At 46.2% G+C, this 19440-nt stretch overlaps 1 protein-coding gene and 1 long non-coding RNA gene across 2 annotated transcripts in view; one reads left to right on the forward strand and one right to left on the reverse strand.

The window, feature by feature from the left end:
- LOC110256224 overlaps positions 1 to 19440 on the reverse strand; it is a 50659-nt gene that overhangs the window by 18092 nt on the left and 13127 nt on the right. The window lies entirely within an intron of this gene.
- On the forward strand, positions 1113 to 18731 carry CCR9 (C-C motif chemokine receptor 9). The gene is made up of 3 exons (NM_001001624.1): positions 1113 to 1222; positions 7648 to 7692; positions 17537 to 18731. Exons 2-3 carry the CDS (start codon positions 7672 to 7674, stop codon positions 18623 to 18625), a joined length of 1110 nt encoding a protein of 369 aa, NP_001001624.1. The 5' UTR covers positions 1113 to 1222; positions 7648 to 7671; the 3' UTR covers positions 18626 to 18731.

Raw genomic sequence — 19440 nt, forward strand, 5'->3', positions numbered from 1 at the left:
GTAGCTGTGATTCTATCCCAGAACAAATATTAAAAAGAGGTCTCTGCCATAATGACAAGGAATCACCTTAGGTCTTTTCTCTGCTATGGACAGTGGAGGGTGTGGACTGCAGCTTCTGCTCCACAATTATTCCTTAAATGCCCCTCAACCGCCAGGCACAGCACCTGGCCCTGGGACCCAGAGGTGGTGCACCTGTGTTGTGATCTAAGGCCCCACCAGAGCCGTGGCCAGTGAAGACTTCATTTGTGACATTGTTAAAAATATAGTATTTGTTTGTTTAGGCATCTTCGAAATTTCTTCTAAACACCCATGACTAATAAGGTGAAATGAATTACTGATGTTATCCACTGATAGCAGTCATATCAAAATAAAATCTTAACTGCATCTGACCCCAATTTTAAGATGTTTGTGGCTCTCCAACACTCCCTGTGTTCTTAGATTTGCGTCACATACGTGACCTTCTAAAGTTGCACCAGTTGATGCAACTTTCAGAGATGACAGGCCTGCTCTATATCTGTACCACCTACTGTGGTAGCCACAGCTACACCTGGCTGTCAGCACTTGAAATGTGGCTAGAATGAGTCAGGAACTAGTCACATTTTAATTAATTTAATTTTAAATAGGCACGTGTGGCTAGTAGCTACTGCATTAGACAGCACAGCTATATCGGTTTAGGTACATCTGTCCAGGTTAAAAAGTGTGACAATGGGATGCACAGGCTGAAGGGTGACAACCCTATTCATGCCTGTTCAGACAATGCTACCCAAAGAGACCTTATAAAGGCACACATTAAATCCAGCCAAAGCTGACCTCTCTCGATGGGACTCTCCATTTCCCCATTTCCTGAAAGGAGCTGTGCAGTCTAGGAAAATAAATTGTTCTTAGATGATCAATCTGTAGATGCATCTTCAGAGAAAATGGTTTTCCCTTAGCCCAGCAGTTCTTGGCTTTTCATTTCTGGTTGCAGATCATTGACTCTGCTGATTGCTGGAAGCTGCAGCTGGTGACTCCCCACTCCCCACCCTCCTGGGCCACCCCACCAGTGACAACACAGGCAGGGGCGGCCTGGCTTCCTTTCTGGTGTTTTCGCTAGGTAGCAGCCTGCTCAGAGCTCATCAGAAGGCTTGTCCTCATCCCAGGCAGACAGCAAGCCAGCCCTCCCCCCAGACCCAGAGCTTCCCCAGGCCACCTTCTCCAGGAGCCTCAGACACTGCTCTCCACTGTGAGTACTGCCCTCCCTTCTCCTCCCCATTCCAGCGTCACCTGTGTCCTCAGTTGTGTGCTTCCATGATGGCTCCTAAAACCCAGGATTTCACTCCCTTGCTCAGTGGCCATGAGTACTAGGTGCTTGGCTTGAGGCTACCAGGGAAGCAGAGGTGACCCAGGTGGCACCCTCCCGGCTTCTAGGGTGAGTAATAAGACTAACTCCCACCCACACAGCTGAGGCTCGGGCTCAAGTCAGTCTGTTCTGTGATTTGTACCTTAAAGGAAGGAGAAGCAGGAGTTGGAGACAGGTGACAATAAGGTGGCCAGGGCCTGAGAGAGTAAAGCTGCCATGAGGTCCCTGAGTTTGAGAGACTGTCCCAAGGAAAGCATGTTTGGGGCAGCATTCTCTGTAGCAGTGAAAAATTGGAAACAAGCAAATTCTGCACCAGGAGGCAACTGGTTAAATGAATCGTAAAGAATCCAGAGAGTGGAAAAGTTGGCAGCCTCACACTGAACTGGCATTAAAAGAGGTTCATGAAACACTGCTACCTAGAGAGCAAGACAGAAAATGGTTTGTGTAGTCTCATTTTCTTACCTTTAAGAATGTGTGTATGTGTGTTTGACACTGTGGTGCCAAGAAAATGTCTAAAAGGCTGTGCCTCAGAAAATTCACAATGGCTCTCCTAGGAAAGGGATGTTTGAGGAGTTTTTATTTTTGCCACTTTATAGGTTTGCTTTGGGGTGATATTTTGTTATTGTTGTTCATTGTGAATATACTTCTCTATAATCAGAGAAACACAAAGCCTCTCTATTTTAAATGACTCATCAGTGAATTCTGTTTTGTCCTGTCAGACACACTCACCCTGTTCAGTTCTTAGTTGGCTGCTATTCCAGGGACACACCATGGGTGAGCAGCTGCTGAGTGCGGGGCTGCGATGTGGCGTGGCCACCAGTGGGAGAGGCCCGCTCCTCCCTCCCCTCGCCCGACAAACAAAAGTTCATCTGCCATTTTAGCACCTGCAGTTTGACAGCCTCTTTCCTCCAATATCTGTCCCTCTGTTCTGAAGCAGGTACCCTACTCACAGTCCCAGGCCCAATGCAGGGCCTGCCAGGGGAGGGGTGGGCACCTGACCCAGGCAGGGGGAGCAGGCAGCCTGATAGACAGCTCAGAGTTCCTGCTTTCCTTCAGGTGAAAACAGCAGAGCTTCCAAATCAAAAAACAAAAAAACAAAAAAAATGCGAGAGGTGATTCAACCTCCACATAGCAAGTTGGACAAAGATCAAAGTCACGACCTATATCAGTTTCCAATTCACTGGGGCTACTAGAGCAACTCAACGCTGATGTTCATGTTGGTGACTTAAGGACAGCAGAGAAGAGAAAAACAGTGCTGAGGTATTAATGGATTCCAGGTTAACTTCTCTAATAGGTACTTTCTGCTCTTAGAGACTCAGCAGCTGTCTGCTTTCCAAGACCCTGCACATACCTCCTGCTTTTGGGCATGCATGCCTTTGTGGATATGTTTTAGGTTTCCCTGCCTTGGAGCTATGCTCTCTTCCCTGACTGCATGTCCCCATGTCCTTCAGCTTGCAAGGGCCAGCAAAAATGTCAGCTTCTCAATGAGGCCCTCCTAGGTTTTCCCCAGTGGTGGAGACATATCTTCCTTTCCCCAGTTTCAAAGCGTCTCACAGCATTTCCCACTGCTGGTACCAGCAGCCATGATGTATCCACCGTACCTGAACGTGAGCTTCTTGAGGACATGGGTCGTGTCTTGTACCATGTTTAAGCCAAGCAAGGGTGTCTGGTGTCAAGAGGCATTGTGTAAGTGAGCTGTGGAATAAAGACTGCTCCCTCGTTGTTGCAGCGTTCTCTGCACTCTGCTAAGAGCCTCCACGCACAGCACTGCACTTGACCCTGCACTTGGAGTAGGCTGGGCTATCATGTCCACTTGACAGATGAGGGAACCAAGACTGCGGGAGGGCAGGTCACTCCTGGGTGAGGTCCCACAGGTGGCAAGGGAGGGACCAAGGAGCAGATGGGGGCTGGTGTGCTTCCCCCACCTCATTCCATGGGGCTGCAAGACAGGAGCAGGCTTCTCAGACTAGGTAGTGGCAGCGGCCAGAATGAGGACACACTGAGCAGCCACGGGAGAGATTGGGGGTGGCAAGGAATCCAATGCCTGTGTTCTCCCACGAGACGGTTGAGAGGTCTTTGCTTTCAGTGTGTTTTGTCACACGTGGGGTTTTCCCCCTCTCTTTTTCTCTCCTTCTCAGGGACCAGAAGAAAATGAAAGCAAGCTCTGAGACTCTTCAGCTTGTGGAATAAAATATATGAAAAGTATTCCGATCAAGAGTGGAGGGGGATAAATGAAAAGGCGCTTGGCAGTGTCCTTAGGTGGCAAGTCTAGGGAGGAATACATTTCATTTTCATTTTTACTCCTGGGTTCTCTCCAAATTTTCTATGAGCCAGAAACACATTTATAATAGAAGGAAGATAAACCTTTATAAAAAGGCTAGTGTAGGATTTCAAAGTTGCAAAAAGTAGCCTCAGTGAATTTACTTCCTAGAGTACGCCTTCCAGGGCCTGCTTTCCAGGCCAGCTGGAGGAGGCCCCCAGTTTTCCTTTGGATGAGTTTTACAAACGGGTGGACAGAACAGAAGAGCAATGGGGCTGCTTCTTTTTCTTCTTTTTTTTTAAGCTGACAGTTTTTTGTTTGTTTGTTTTTGTCTATTTGTCTTTTCTAGGGCCTCACCCTCGGCATATGGAGGTTCCCGGGCTAGGGGTCTAATCGGAGTTGAAGCCACCGGCCTACGCCAGAGCCACAGCAACGTGGGATCCAAGCCGAGTCTGCGACCTACATAACAGCTCATGGCAACGCTGGATCCCTAACCCACTGAACGAGGCCAGGGATCAAACCTGAAACCTCATGGTTACTAGTCGGGTTCGTTAACCACTGAGCCACGATGGGAACTCCCTGACGGTCACTTTTATGGCAGCCCTTAAGACAAAAATTTCATGCACACAAAGTAAAATACTTAAATAATTTACAAAACCTAAAGGAAAAAAAAAAGTCTCACTTTCTACTGGTCATCCTGGTTCAATCTCCTTCCAGAAAATGCTTCAGAACTGATCAGCTGAGAAGTGTATAACCTTTTATATACTTTTAAAAAGAACATGCGTCATAATCTTCTATACTTTGCATTTTTACCTAAAAATCTTGGTGACCTCCTTGAATCAGTGTGAGGTCTATTTTACTCTATTTATTGGCAACATGTGGTTTACTGAATGGCTGTATCAGACCATTTATTACCTACTGCTAGATACACAGGTTGTTTCTAATTTTTTGGTTCTGCCAAAAAAGAAAAAAAAACTGCTGCAACATACACGTATGTTCTTGCGTGCGAGTACTAGTAGGGCGTGATCCCAGCAGATGAATTGCTGAGTCAGAGCTGTTGTTGCTTTGTACGTTTTGAGAGAGATGGCTTCACCCTCCAAAAAGGTCACACAGATTTATACTCCTCACTGTCGCATAGAGGTCTTTTCCCCCAAACTCTTACCAATATCGTTAACACCAATTCTTACTTTCAACCTGTCACTAAACCCATGCTTTCTTCTTCATGTGGCTTCCTTCTTTGGAAATTTGTTTTCTGAGATATGACTTGGTTAATATTCAGTTTCTTCATGAAAGTTAAAAGGAGGTGACATAAGCCATGGGTACTAGAAATATATGAAGTGTTTTCCAACGAATGCCTCAAAAGCCATCTCCCTATTCCCCAAGCTGTATTAAAATTAAATTAGCTGAGCTTGGGAATTCCTGTCGTGGCTCAGAAGTAATGAACCTGACTAGTATCCATGAGGACGCAGGTTTGATCCTTGGCCCTGTTCAGTGGGTTAAGGATCTGGTGTTGCCCTGAGCGTGGGCCAGACATGGCCTGGATCCTGTGGCTGTGGTGTAGGCTGACAGCTGTAGCTCTGATTTGACCCCTAGCCTGGGAACTTCCACATGCCTCAGGTGCAGCCCTAAAAAGACAAATAAATAAATAAATAAATAAATAAATAAATAAATAAATAAATAAATAAGCTGAGCTGGGATCTTTCGAATTTCACTGGGCAATTTTTTTATAAAGATCATATTTTTTAGAGCATGATTCAGGAAAAAAAAAACAGAAAGAGAATGATAAAGTCAATGCTCAATATGTAATTTTGGGGGAAATCCTTTGAGATGAGATAAATATCCTATTCCTCAACAAATGTTCACTGCTAATTTCATCATCTATTGGTGATTATTTAATTACATTATTTCTTCCATATGTTTTAGTTGGCACCATAAGAAGAGTTTACTCTTCTCATTTATTATCTATTTTCATGGATTCATGGATCCTCATTTAATTGAATGTGCTACAATTATTACTTTCATCATTTAATTTGATGCTCAAATTGCCTCAGTTTGGCTAGTGGAATTGCATCAAGTTGGTGCCTATATCCTTTTAAGAAGCTTGATTTCTGGGGCAAAAAGTTGTCTCAGGTTCACCTTATAGTTTCCCTGCCCCAGCTCTGGAATCAGAGGTTTCTCCAAGAATTCCTGGTTCCTAAGGAGGGAGAAAGGTATTTAGAAACCAAGATCTGGGTACTCGATGGTTATTCCACTGTGAGTCATTGCTTTTAGGTCCTCTCAGCAGACAGAGCAAGGAAATATGCTCAAATATATAACTATACACACAGGTCAATCTATCTCTATTATCTATCTAACTATCTATCAATCACCATCTGCCTAATCTCATCTAACCTTAGAAGACATGAGCTCACACAGCCCTCAATCCCCACAGAACAGCACAAGGCACTCCAAGGCACTCTGCAGAAGGTGCTGGCAGGAAGGCTGCAAGGAGGAAGTTCTAGCGGCCTTTCTCCTTGCCTCATATGGGCCAGATATGACTCCGAGGAGTGACAAAAACCAGAAAGTTTTCATCAGATTTTTCTGTTTTTATTTTTTTCACTTTAACCATTTTATCAAGGTCCAACTATAATACAGGGCAATATTTGATGTCTAGAATATGCATCTGGACATGGATGCATGCCGTATGTATACACCCGTGAGACCATCACTCAACTAATATAGTGAGAACATATTCATCACTCCAAAGACTTCCTGGCGTGTTCCTGTACCCCTTGCCCTCTGGCCCTGCCTCATCCTCCCCTTCTCTCGCTTACCAGGAAATCGCTGATCTCCTCTCTGTCACCAGTGATTTGTTTGCATTTTCAAAAATTTTACATAAGTAGAATCACACAGTACATGCTTTTTTGGGTCTGGCCTCTGAGCCTACTTATTTTGAGATCATCTACACTGCTGTGCCTATCATTCGCTGTTCCTGTTTCATTGTATGGTATTGCACAGTGACTTACCCATTTGTTATACTGAAGGACATTTGGGTTGTTTCCACTAGTTGGCTGTCACAGACAAAGCTGCCATGAACATTCATATGTCAGGCTCTGTGTGGATATGGGCTTGCATTGTTCTTATTGCAAATACTGAAGTCGGGATGGTTAGATCACACGGTGAGCCTGTGTTCAATTGGTTTCCAAAGTGGTTCCCACATGTCACATATTAAAAAACCACTGTACTTTTAGAAGAGCAAGGAGAGTTGCACTGTATTATGGAAAAATGCCCAACAGATCAGGGTTGGATTTATGAAGGAGACTATTCCCTTCCAGAAACTTAGGGTGTGGGCTGGAGGTGTTTCTTTGAAATACACTCATTGAAGGCATAAACAGAAATGCCCCGCTCAGGTACAGACCCCTTCCTTGAAGGGAGTCAAGCTGTTGTTCACTCGGTCACACAGTGGTGGGTTTTGCAGAGATTCAAAACACAGGAAAACAACAGCTGAGATTCATTTCATTTGGTTCTCAGAGCTTTTGCATGAAAGCACTACCTTTTCTTTGGTAAACAAACCTAGGACTTCCTTTTCCTGCTGGAGTCTGGGTACAGAGTAAGCAGGCCCATTTTCCTGCCTGGGCTTGTACACGGGGCACGCCAGTAGGCGCTGGGGGGCTGGGCCCTTCCTGGAGAGCGACTCTGATGAGTCTCAGGTCACTGCTGCCTTGGGGAATAAAACAGGGGGTGGGGGCCACCTGATTGAGAATTTGAGTCAAGAGAAAAAGAGCTAAGGTAAAAGGAGTGTGTTGGGAAGATGTTAAGGCCCCAAGGGCTCTCAAAGGAGACGCTGCTTTCATTTCTAGGTTTACAACCAAGATGATTTTGAAATCTAGAGGTGGCTTGAAACCTATGTGATTGGACATCAGTATAACATGAACTCTAAGTCTTGCTTGGGATTTTTTTTTTTTTTCATGAGAACAAACAGATTCATCGCTTAGTCTCCATCTTTAAGTATTTGTTACTGTGGTGTGGAAGCCAGTCCTCTTTTTTGATTTTTGCTCTCTCTTTCTAGAAGCAAGCTTGCAGCTGGCCAACCATGGTCCCCACAGAAGCCGCAGTAAGTATAGCCACACCCCTCAGGCTCCCCAAAGTGCACCCGTCTGGCCTCTTTTCGGGGAGTGAGAAGCAAGCCATTGTGGGGCAAGGATTTCTCTGTGTTTTCCCTGGGGAAAGGCTCTGCTGAGCTGTGCCCTGGACAATGGTTGATGCCCAGCACCAAGGACTTTGCAAACATCAAGAGCCAGAAAAGCTCTCAGGACAGAGGAAAATGCTATTTTAGATTTTACTAATAGGATATGATCTTTAGGATGTGCTTAGTTTCACGTGTCTGTTCTGAAACTCAGATAAAAGAGGGCGAAAGAGAATCCATTTCATTTGTTTTTAAAAGACTCCAGTGGGCACCTTAGTTGTGTTTCTTATAGAACATTATGCAGCTTTTACAAAAAGCACATGACACATATTTCTCTGAGAGAGAAAAAGAGGCTAACAAGAATTAGTGAGTAAAGTCATGGTCCAGACTCATCTGTGATTTTACAGCTAAATGGAATTACTTATAGAATCAAATAAAATCCCTATGTTTTTCTTATATCCACAAATGCTCACAAAAAATATTGCAGGGTTTTCATTTTGCTTTTCTCAAAGGCAGAATCTGGTTTTTGCACATAGGCAACTGAAACCAAGTCTTCATAGCAGTGCTGACAGAGTGTTATGGTACACTGAAAGTTCCCACCAACTACGCAGAGATGACCACCACCGCTGAGGTCAAACAAGTTATTTATGATAAGCTAATGATATTTAGTATTGCCTATTCATTGCATATCCCATAACAACAAAAAAGACAATTAATTTGGACCTGGTGAAGTAATGAGGTAAATCTCTACTTTTCTGACAGGAACTAGACCCTCAGATTCTCATGATTTAGAATTTGCCCTCCATCCCTGATGCTGGTAACAGAGCTATGTTAGGGGCACTAGAGCCAGGGCTGACACTGTCAATCATTCAGTTTTATCATCCGGGATCTTGGGACATATCTGAACTGCACAAGGCAGCACAGAGAGGAAGAAAAATGCACCCTAATAACAATGACCTTTTGTGTCAAGAAGCATCCAGCACCACCTAAACAGGGACAAGATGGGGCCTCTGTGGCTATGACCTTGGGAAACAGCCATGATGTCCCTGTGGCCCTGTTTCTGAGGACCAGCTATGTGCTGGTCACCACTCAGGGCGCCACATTTCTTAAGCCTCACAGTAAGGGCAGAGTCACACTTACAGATGAGAAATGAGGCTGGGAGAAGGGATAGAGGGTTCAAGGTCTCATGGCTATTGGAGGAGGATCCCTGGGTGGGGAGGCGCTCTCAAGAGGCACAGCTTCACTGGGTTCCTCCTTGTGGGCAAATGCAAACACACCGAGGTCCAAGTCTCACTGTTTGGAAGTCTTACTTCCTTGAGTGTGGGGACAGAGTGCCCCACGCGGATGCCTGCCAGCTCCCACTGCTCGTGACGGGTCCTCATCCCTCCCTGCCTATCTCCCTTCCCCCAGCCCTCTCCCCAGATGCTCATCTTTGTACTAAGGAGCAATGGGGGACACAGCCTTTGTCTTCCACCCTGGCCCCTCCCCAGAGGTGGGAATGAGGGGCCTGGGGCTGGGGTAGGGTTTCTAGAGACAACACACATTGGTGAGAGAGGCCTTGAAAAGCTCTGGAGACCTTCCTGCTCCAGGAGCCGCACAACCTTTGCTACCTGGGCTGCTGCTTCTAGGCCAAGGACTCCTGAGGGAGGAGGACACACCTGCCTGGGCTTGGCAGCTGGCGAGCCCAGCCCCTTGCCCTGGCTGTACACTAAGGTTTGCCCCCAGCAAAAGGCAGCTCCCGGCTGCTCTAGGCTGAGGAAGCCACAGGGCATCCTCTGGTGCCCACAGTCTTTCCGGGGCTGGAGGTGGGGGCCTGGCTGAGCTCCGTGACGTTCAGCTCAGGTGCCGGGGACCCAGGTGCTGGGGCTCAGGTTTGGTGTCCACACTTTGACAACGTCAGAATGTGCAGGGCAGGGCTTGGCGTCAGGAGGGATTAAAAGCAGCCCAGCTCGGGACTGAGGGGCTGGGCGGCTGGCTCCAGCCTTGACCCTCCCCCAGGGGCTGTCGGCTTTGCACAGAACCTTCCCTTCTTTGGGTCTGCCTCTTCTTCTCTAAGATCTGAAATGCATTCTAAAACCTGTTGAGCAGAGACAAAAGCCTATGTGTGGAGAAGGCAGCCATGGTGCCGACTGGGCACATGGCTGCGTACTCTCTCGTTTCCATAGATGTATGACTATAATGAGTTTTCTTGATCAGAATAAAAATCATCCAAAATAAAGGATATAACCCCCCCCCAATTAAGTAGCCCCTTGGGAGTAACAGCCGTCTCCCAATGCCACCCTGTCGGGGGCACCTCTGAGCTACGAGGCTGCCATCAGGGCCCCACACTCAGGCAGACCGCCTCCCCACCCACCTCACCCCCAGCCTGTGCCCAGGTCAGAAGGGTGAGGCCTGGCGCAGAAGCTCTGGACCCTTCTAATGTTTTGCTCCATTTCTATTTCCATCACTGAGGTGAATGGTGTCCTCTGGACGTCGTTTCCTTGCCTGGCATATAGTCCATGCCCAGTAAATATTTGTTAAATGAGTGAAGAAATCATATTCTTTATCATCAATAAATGGGGAATAAGGACTTGTTTTTTAAACCTGGGATGAACAGGCTCTTTTTATAGTTGGACAGGGAGGAAGACAATGGCATTTTCACATCTACACCGTCTTGGCCGGGTCTGGGACCCACCCACCCCAAAGAATCACCACTAGATCTGGCTCAGCTCTCTGCAGACCTCAGCAGTGGTCTCACTGGTAAAGACATCATGTTTCTAAGAGGTTCTGAGAACAACACAGTTTGTTAAAAAATGCAGCAAGAGGAGTTCCCGTTGTGGCTCAGTGCTTAATGAGCCCAACTAGTAACCATGAGCTTGCGGATTCAATCCCTGGCCTTGCTTAGTGGGTTAGGGATCCTGCGTTGCCCTGAGCTGTGGTGTAGGTTGCAGATGGGGCTCGGATCCTACATTGTTGTGGCTGTGGTGCAGGCTGGCAGCTGTAGCTACGATTCCACCCCTAGTCTGGGAACCTCCTTATGTGCGGCCCTAAAAAGACAAAAAAGAAAAAAAAAATGCGGCAAGAGGAACCTTAGGAAAGAGAACTTCTAGATGCCCTAACAAGATGTGGAAGAGAACGGTTGGCCCTGTTGGACAGCAGGGCCCAGGCATGTTCCTGCAATGACAACGCTGGGTCAATCTCCTCCATCCCCACCGCCCTATAGTGTTCTATAACAGGCTTGAGGCACTGCAATCGATGCCTACAACAGAACAGAAAAGAAAGCACAGACATTCAAAGGGGGTTGGAGCGGGACAGAAGAGGGAGAAAAGACAGAGAGGAGTTCCAACTTGGGTTTTCAGCCAACGCTGTGCTGTTCAGAGAGGCAGCCATGAGCAGGGTAGGGCCCGTGAGCACTTGAAATGTGGCGCCAACTGAGATGTCTGTGAGTGTGAAAGGCACTCAGAAATCAATCTACACAATAAAAGGATGTAAAAGATCTCAACAACTTTTATATTGCCTACATAATGAAATACTAGGTTTTAATAAAATATATTATTAGGGTGAATTCCACCTGTTTCCTTCTACTTCTTTCACATGGCTCCTGGAAAATGCCAACTTAACCTGGGGCTGCCTTATATTCCTATTGGACAGTGCTGGTCCAAAAGGTCTTGTTTGGTTACCACAACGAGGCTGCCAGTATGACTGAGTGTCCCAATTAAAAAGAGACTCCTCATCAGTCACAAAATTCATATGGTTCATTAAAAGAAACTTCACCTGTTATTCAAGAGATAGGAAAACCTTTCTTCACATCTCTTTTCTATTTTTTTTTTTTTTTTTTTTTTTTTGCTATTTCTTTGGGCCGCTCCCGTGACATATGGAGGTTCCCAGGCTAGGGGTTGAATCGGAGCTGTAGCCACTGGCCCACGCCAGAGCCACAGCAACGCGGGATCCGAGTCACGTCTGCAACCTACACCACAGCTCACGGCAACGCTGGATCGTTAGCCCACTGAGCAAGGGCAGGGACCGAACCCGCAACCTCATGGTTCCTAGTCGGATTCGTTAACCACTGCGCCACGACGGGAACTCCTCTTTTCTATTTAAATGCCAAAGAGACATCTAGGCCAGGTCTTGGTGAGTAGGACGGAGCTCTATAGACAGGCCCTTGGAGGACCCCTCTCAGTGAATGCCACCTCCATGCAGACCGTGGGATAAAGCCAGGGCAGCCTGTGGGAAGTCATTCTACTAGGTGCTTAGGCCAGGAGGTCCTGGCACGTGCTCTCAGATGGAACATTGGCTGGAAAATGTGTGGACCTGATCTAATCTTCTTTCAAGATCTTGTTCTGACCCAGACTTTGAGAACAGCCTTTGTGGGCAGCTTCTTCAGCAAGTGTCTCTAGGACTGAGACAGAGCGGATGGAAGGAAAGATCAGGTAACCTCGAAATTCCTGCCGGAAGCCCAATGCCCCTACCTGGAAGCTTAAGGATCAAGCACATGCATGTCATGTGCTCTGCGCTGGGCCTGACATGCACTAGGTGCTCCGAGAGTAAGGACTCAAATAAGGTGGTAAACAACAATGTTTATATTTACTGGGAGATTTTCAAAGGATCCTGCATCTAAGATCCAAAGGGCATTTCCCCATCAGGCAGGGATAAAGCCTTGAGCACAAGTCCTGACGTGCACGGACAGGTTTGTCCAGGGTTCCCTTAGCCTCGGATGGGAACTCTTTCTTGGTCATCCTCACGACGGCCAATGCTTTGAACTTGGAAGATGATATAGGCTTACCTTGATCTTCACAACAAATGTGGTCTCGACAAAATGTATACAAACCCAGGTGTGTGTGTGTGTGTGTGTGTGAACTGAATCACCCTTAAAATACGCCTGGGGAGCCCCTAACTAAACATCATTCTTTGCTGAAGCACTGGGTCCTCCAACCCTCACCCAACAAGAAAACGTGCTCCCTGTGCTTCAAGCAGGACAGTGTCCTCACTCTGGGACTCTGTCTTGGGGGAGGGGTGAGGGTGCTCATGGGCCCACTTATCAGGCTGTGGAGAAGCCCGGGTCTCCTGGGACACTGGACTGCTTGGAGTCCCTTCTGTGAGACCCTCTGGGCCACATGTGTGAATGGGGATGCTGTTTGCCTCCCTTCCTCACAGCTTTGAGCACAGGTTCTTGTGAGAATCTATTAAAGCTACGTGACCAAAAAAAAAAGTAAAAACACCCTCTATGAAAGCAGTTTTGCGCTGACTCACTGTGTGGATTCACAGTTGACACCTGTTCATCGACATGGTTTTATCAACTTTCCCCCAAAATGTCACCCTCCTAAGTTCTTTTTTTCTTTTTTGTCCCCCCCCCAACCCCCGGCATATGGCGTTCTTGGGCCAGGGATCAGATCCCAGATGCAGTCGCAACCTATGCTGCAATTGCGGCATTGCCAGATCCTTTAACCACTGTGCCAGGCTGGGAATTGAACCGCATCCTGGTGCCACAAAGATGCCACCCATGTCCTTGTGCCACAGTGGGAACTCTACCTTTCTAACTTCTGATTCTTCCTACTGTCTAAAAAGTTCTTTTTTTTTCAATGTCTACTCAAAATCCACCTCTTAAAGGATGCTTTTCCTAGTGGGGCCGTGACCATGCCTGGCTCCCATGTCTGGCTTTGGCAGAATTCTCCTGGCACCTTGACTAAAATAGGAGGCACCGGTCCTCCCAAGGATCTGCCCAAGGATCTGGGCTTCCAGACAACAGCCAAAGCTGGAAGGGAAATCTTTAGGGTTTTGTTTTGTCTTTTTTTTTTTTTTTTTGGCTGTCCTTGCAGCATGTGGAAGTTCCTGGGCCAGGGGTCAAACCCATGCCGTGGCAGTGACAACACCAGATCCCTAACCACTAGTCCACCAGGCAACACTAATTTTTTCTTTTAATGGCCACACCCATAGCATACTGAAGTTCCCAGGCCAGGAAATCCAGAGACCTGAGCTGCTGCAGTTGGATTCTTAACCCACTGCACCATGGCAGGAATTCCTAGAAGGGAAATCTTTAAATGTAAGCGGAGAATGGGTGAATGGGACCTGGGGACAAAGCCCATGCAAAATGGGAAGTGCAATTTTCCCCAGCTCTTCCTGAAAGGCTGTTCGCAGCCACAGGCCACTGAAGAGCCACCTCCTGGATCTGGCCCCTGGGGTCTGTCTGCAATCAATAGGCCTTTCTCTTGACCACACCCTAGAGGTGGAATCAGGACTAGATTCCAGATTTTCCTAATTGTGGTCCAAGTTTCACTGGGACGTATTTTTCTTTTCTTTTCTTTCTGTTTTTAGGGCCACACCGGCAGCATACAGAAGTTCCCAGGCTAGGGGTCGACTAGGAGTTGCAGTAACTGCTGGCCTATGTCACAGCCACAGCAATGCCAAATCTGATCCACATCTGCAACCTACACCACAGCTCACAGCAACACCAGATCCCCAACCCATTGAGCAAGGCCAGGGATTGAACCCTTGTCCTTATGGGTACTGGTCGGGTTCGTTAACGCTGAGCCACAATGGGAACTCCTTAGAGTATGTATACTAGTGTAGGCATGTTTGTGTGCATATGGTTTTTTTTTGTTGTTGTTTGATTTACAAACAAAACTTGTATTCTTAAATTCCACATACAGCAATAATGGTATGACCAATGTCATTTGTGAACTTAGATTCTGAAACTAATGATATGTTACATTAAAAGGAACAACATTCGAAAACACCCCCAAAGAAGATAAACCTGTGTTAACATACAGAAGAGGGACACAAAGCAGGATACACTGTGTTCCCAAAGCCACACTCCAGCCCTCCAGTACTTAGAAAGTTGACTGCTTTTTAAAATTATTTTTATTACTCAATGAATTTATTACATTTATAGTTGTACAATGATCACCACAATCCAATTGTATAGGATTTCCATCCCACAACCCCAGTGCATTCCCCCACCCCCAAACTGTCTCCTTTGGAAACCATGAGTTTCTCGAAGTCTGTTAAGTCAGTATCTATTCTGCAAAGTTCATTCTTCTTTTCAGATTCCACACATCAGTGAAAGCTTTGATGTTGGTATCTCATTGTACGACTGACTTCACTTAGCATGATAATTTCTAGGTCCATCCATGTTGCTAAAAAATGCCAGTATGTCGTTCCTTTTAATGGCTGAGTAATATTCCATTGTGTATATGTACCACATCTTCTTTATAACCACTCCTCTGTCGATGGACATTTAGGTTGTTTCCATGTCTTGGCTATTGCAAATAGTGCTGCAATGAACACTGAGGTACATATGTCTTTGCGAGTCATAGCTTTCTCTGGAGAGATGCCCAGGAGTGGGATTGCTGGATCAAATGGAAGTTCTCTTTTTAGTTTTCTGAGGAATCTCCATACTGTTTTCCATAGTGGTTGCACAAATTTACAATCCCACCAACAGTGTAATAGGGTTCCTTTTTCTCTACACCCTCTCCAGCACTAATTGTTTGTAGACTTTTTGATGATGGCCATTCTGGTTGGTGTAAGGTGGTACCTCATAGTGGTTTTGATTTGCATTTCTCTAATAATGACTGATGTTGAACATCGTGTTTTTCGGCCATCTGTATGTCTTCTTTGGAGAATTGTCTGTTTAGATCTTCTGCCCATTTTTTTGATGGGTTGTTTTTTTTTTTGGTATTGAGTGGTAGGAGGTGTTTATAAATTTTGGAGATTAATCCCTTGTCAGTCGCTTCATTTGCAAATATTTTCTCCCATTCTGTGGGTTGTCTTTTTGCTTTGTTTAGGGTTTCCTTTGCTGTGCAGAAACTTTTAAGTTTGATTAGGTCCCTTTTATTTTTGTTTTTACTGTCATTACTCTATAAGAGGCGGATCTGAGAAAATGTTGCTGTCATTTATGTCGAAGAGTGTTTGGCCTATGTTTTCCTCTAAGAGTTTTATAGAATCTGGTCTTATATTTAGGTCTTTAATCCATTTTGAGTTTATTTTTGTGTATGGTATTAGGAAATGTTCTAATTTCATTCTTTTCCATGTGGCTGTGCAGTTTTCCCAGCACCACTTATTGAACAAGCTGTCTTTTCTCCATTGTATATTCTTGCCTCCTTTGTCATAGATTAGTCAACTGTAGGTACGTGGGTTTAATTCTGGGCTTTATATCCTGTTCCACTGATCTATATTTCTTTGTGCCAATACCATACAGTTTTGATGACTTTTGGTTTGCAGTATAGTCTGAAGTCAGGGAGCCTGAGCCCTATTTTTCTTTTTCAGGATGTCTTTGGCTATTCTGGGTCTTTTGTGCTTCCAAACAAACTTTAAAATCTTTTGTTCAAGTTCTGTGAAAAATGTCCTTGGTTATTTGATAGTGATTGTATTGAATCTGTAGATTGCCTGGGGTAGTATAGTCATTTTGATAATATTAACTCTTTCAATCCAAAATCATGGTATGTCTTTCCATCTATTTGTGTCATCTTTGATTTCTTTCATTAGCATCTTGTAGTTTTCAGAGTACAGGTCTTTTGTCTTTTTAGGTAGGCTTACCCTTAGGTATTTTATTCTTTTGGATGTGATGGTAAATGGGATTGCTTCCCTAATTTCTCCTTCTGATCTTTCATTGTTAGTATATAGAAATGCTGTCGACTTCTGTACATTAATTTTGTATCCTGTGACTTTGTCAAATTCATTGATGAGCTCTAACAGTTTTCTGGTAGAGTCTTTAGGATTCTCTAGGTATAGTATGTGTGCATATGTATCTGTGTGTGCTCAAGGGCTGGTTTCATGAGTGGGTGGCCTCCTACAGTTGCAAAGGATCCCATGCTTAGAAGGGTCACTTGCTTGATTTAATGCTCTACTGTCTTGAAATTATAAACAAATTTTGAACAAGGGACCCTGAAATCACAAGCCTGTCCTGTGCTTATGTATGTGCGTGTACATGAGGGTGTATGAATACGTTTGTGTGTTCATGTGTGTGCACACATGTAAGTGAGTGCTCATGTATGAACAGTGCTTTTCAAACAACAAGATCCATAGCTTTCAACAGACTCAGGGGGATCTGGACCCAGCAAAGTTTAAAAGCCTCTGAGGAGGAGTTCCCATCATGGCACAGGCAAAATGGATCAGCCTAGAAACCATGAGGTCGCAGGTTTGATCCCTGGCCTTGCTCAGTGGGTTAAGGATCCAGCGTTGCCGTGAGCTGTGGTGTAGGTTGCAGATGCAGCTCGGATCTGGTGTTGCTGTGGCTCTGGTGTAGGCTGGTGGCTATAGCTCTGATTCGACCCCTAGCCTGGGAACCTCCATATGCCAGGGGTGTGGCCCTGAAAAGACAAAAAAGACAAAATAAATAATTAAATAAAAGCCTCTGAGGACCTTTTTGGGGAGGGCAGAGTAGAGAGGAGAGGGGACAATGGGAATAATTCACTCAGTCTGATACAAGGCTGGGCCTATCGGTGGCCCCAAGGCCCTCTTTCCCATCTTGTCAAAGCACTTGTCATGTAGCCTGTGACTGTTCCTTTATTATGGGTCTCCTCCCAGAGAAGGTAAGTTCTACCAGAGCAGGAACCATGTCTAACTCTTTTGCACAGAACCTGACATATAGCAGGTGTTCAATAAACACTTCTATAAATAAATCGGTCATAATCCAAGCAGATGCTCTCAGAATTCCTACTTCCTACATGCACATTTCTTTTGTCTCGTCACAGCCTTCTGGGATTGGAAGGGACAAGGGCTCCATGCCTCTGCCATCAGACAGGAAGGACATCTCAAAGCCTGCCCTTGACCTAATGCTATCTTGTGCCTCTTGCAGAGTCTGATGCCTAATATGCCAGATGACTACGGCTATGACGCCACACCTTCCATAGAAGACTACGGGAACTTCACCTTCACTGACCTCTTCTGCAAGAAAAACCATGTCAGGCAGTTTGCAAGCCACTTCCTCCCGCCATTGTACTGGCTCGTGTTCATCGTGGGTGCCGTGGGCAACAGTTTGGTCATCCTTGTCTACTGGTACTGCACAAGGGTGAAGACCATGACTGACATGTTCCTTCTGAATTTGGCAATCGCTGACCTTCTCTTTCTTGTCACCCTTCCTTTCTGGGCCATTGCCGCCGCTGACCAGTGGAAATTCCAGACCTTCATGTGCAAAGTGGTCAACAGCATGTACAAGATGAACTTCTACAGCTGTGTGCTGCTGATCATGTGCATCAGTGTGGACCGGTATATCGCCATTGCTCAGGCCATGAGGGCGCAGACTTGGAGGCAGAAGAGGCTTCTGTATAGCAAGCTGGTTTGCTTTACTGTATGGGTGATGGCGGCTGCGCTCTGCATCCCAGAACTCCTGTACAGCCAAGTCAAGGAGGAACATGACATTGCTATCTGCACCATGGTTTACCCAAGTGACGAGAGCACCAATCTGAAGTCGGCTGTCTTGACCCTGAAGGTCATCCTGGGGTTCTTCCTCCCCTTTGTGGTCATGGCTTGCTGCTACACCATCATCATCCACACTCTGATACAAGCCAAGAAGTCCTCCAAGCACAAGGCCCTGAAGGTCACCATCACTGTGCTCACTGTCTTCGTCTTATCTCAGTTTCCCTACAACTGTGTTCTGCTGGTGCAGACCATCGACGCCTACACCATGTTCATCTCCAGCTGTGCCGTTTCCACTAACATTGACATCTGCTTCCAGGTTACTCAAACCATTGCCTTTTTCCACAGCTGCCTGAACCCTGTTCTCTATGTGTTTGTGGGTGAGAGGTTCCGCCGGGATCTTGTGAAGACCCTGAAGAACTTGGGGTGCATTAGCCAGGCTCAGTGGGTTTCGTTCACAAGGAGAGAGGGCAGCCTGAAGCTGTCGTCTATGTTGCTGGAGACAACCTCAGGAGCCCTCTCCTTGTGAGGGACCTTCTCCCTGAGGTGGATGGTCCTTTTGGAAGTAATAAGAAATAACAGCTTCCCTACCCCTGGGACCAGAGGGAAGCCAGAGAAGAAAAGGAAGTGAGAGGAAAAAAAAAAAAACAAACTCAGAAAAGGATGAATTTGAATAACATCATGGCTTTTCAACAGGATTTGCCAAGCCAGAGTTTTCAAAATTGACTGGCTGTCCCAGGACACTGTTGACTGGCTCTTGGCTGTAATACCTGCAGTTTTCAAAGAACTAATGAGCAGCATCACAGGCCTCCCTGGCTTTACCACTTGCCTGAGCATTAATGCAGCTGACCTCTGGAGGAGGCGTTTGGTTTCTCAGTGCACTATGAATTGCTGTGGCTCCAGTTCTGAGGACACAGAAGCATTGACCACTGCCACAGTTCACAAATGCACAAGGCTTCATGACAACTTCCATCTGTGAGGAATTTCTACCCTGGTTTGGGTCCTGATACCCATGCCAGGTCTTAGAGATTCTTGACCCAGAATCTTTCCAAACCACCTCAGATCTAATTTCCTTCTGGTCTCCATGATCTGTTTTGGGCCAGCGAGGGTCCTCACTCCTGTTTTGAAACTATCTGCAGCACTGGGCACTGAGCCCCTGGGCAACTAAACATACCAAGCACGTCCCTGGATTCTGCTGGCTTTCAAGCCACTTCTGCTGAAGGTGCTGTGATTCCAGGTCTGGCTGCAGTGCTGATCTGGGCAAGGATGCAGCCTGTCCACTGGTGTCATGGCAGTGGTCCTCTCAGCCCGTGTGGGAGATTACGAAGCTGAGCTGGTAGGAAT

This window comes from Sus scrofa, chromosome 13, assembly GCF_000003025.6.
Source record: "Sus scrofa isolate TJ Tabasco breed Duroc chromosome 13, Sscrofa11.1, whole genome shotgun sequence".
Lineage (NCBI taxonomy): Eukaryota > Metazoa > Chordata > Mammalia > Artiodactyla > Suidae > Sus > Sus scrofa.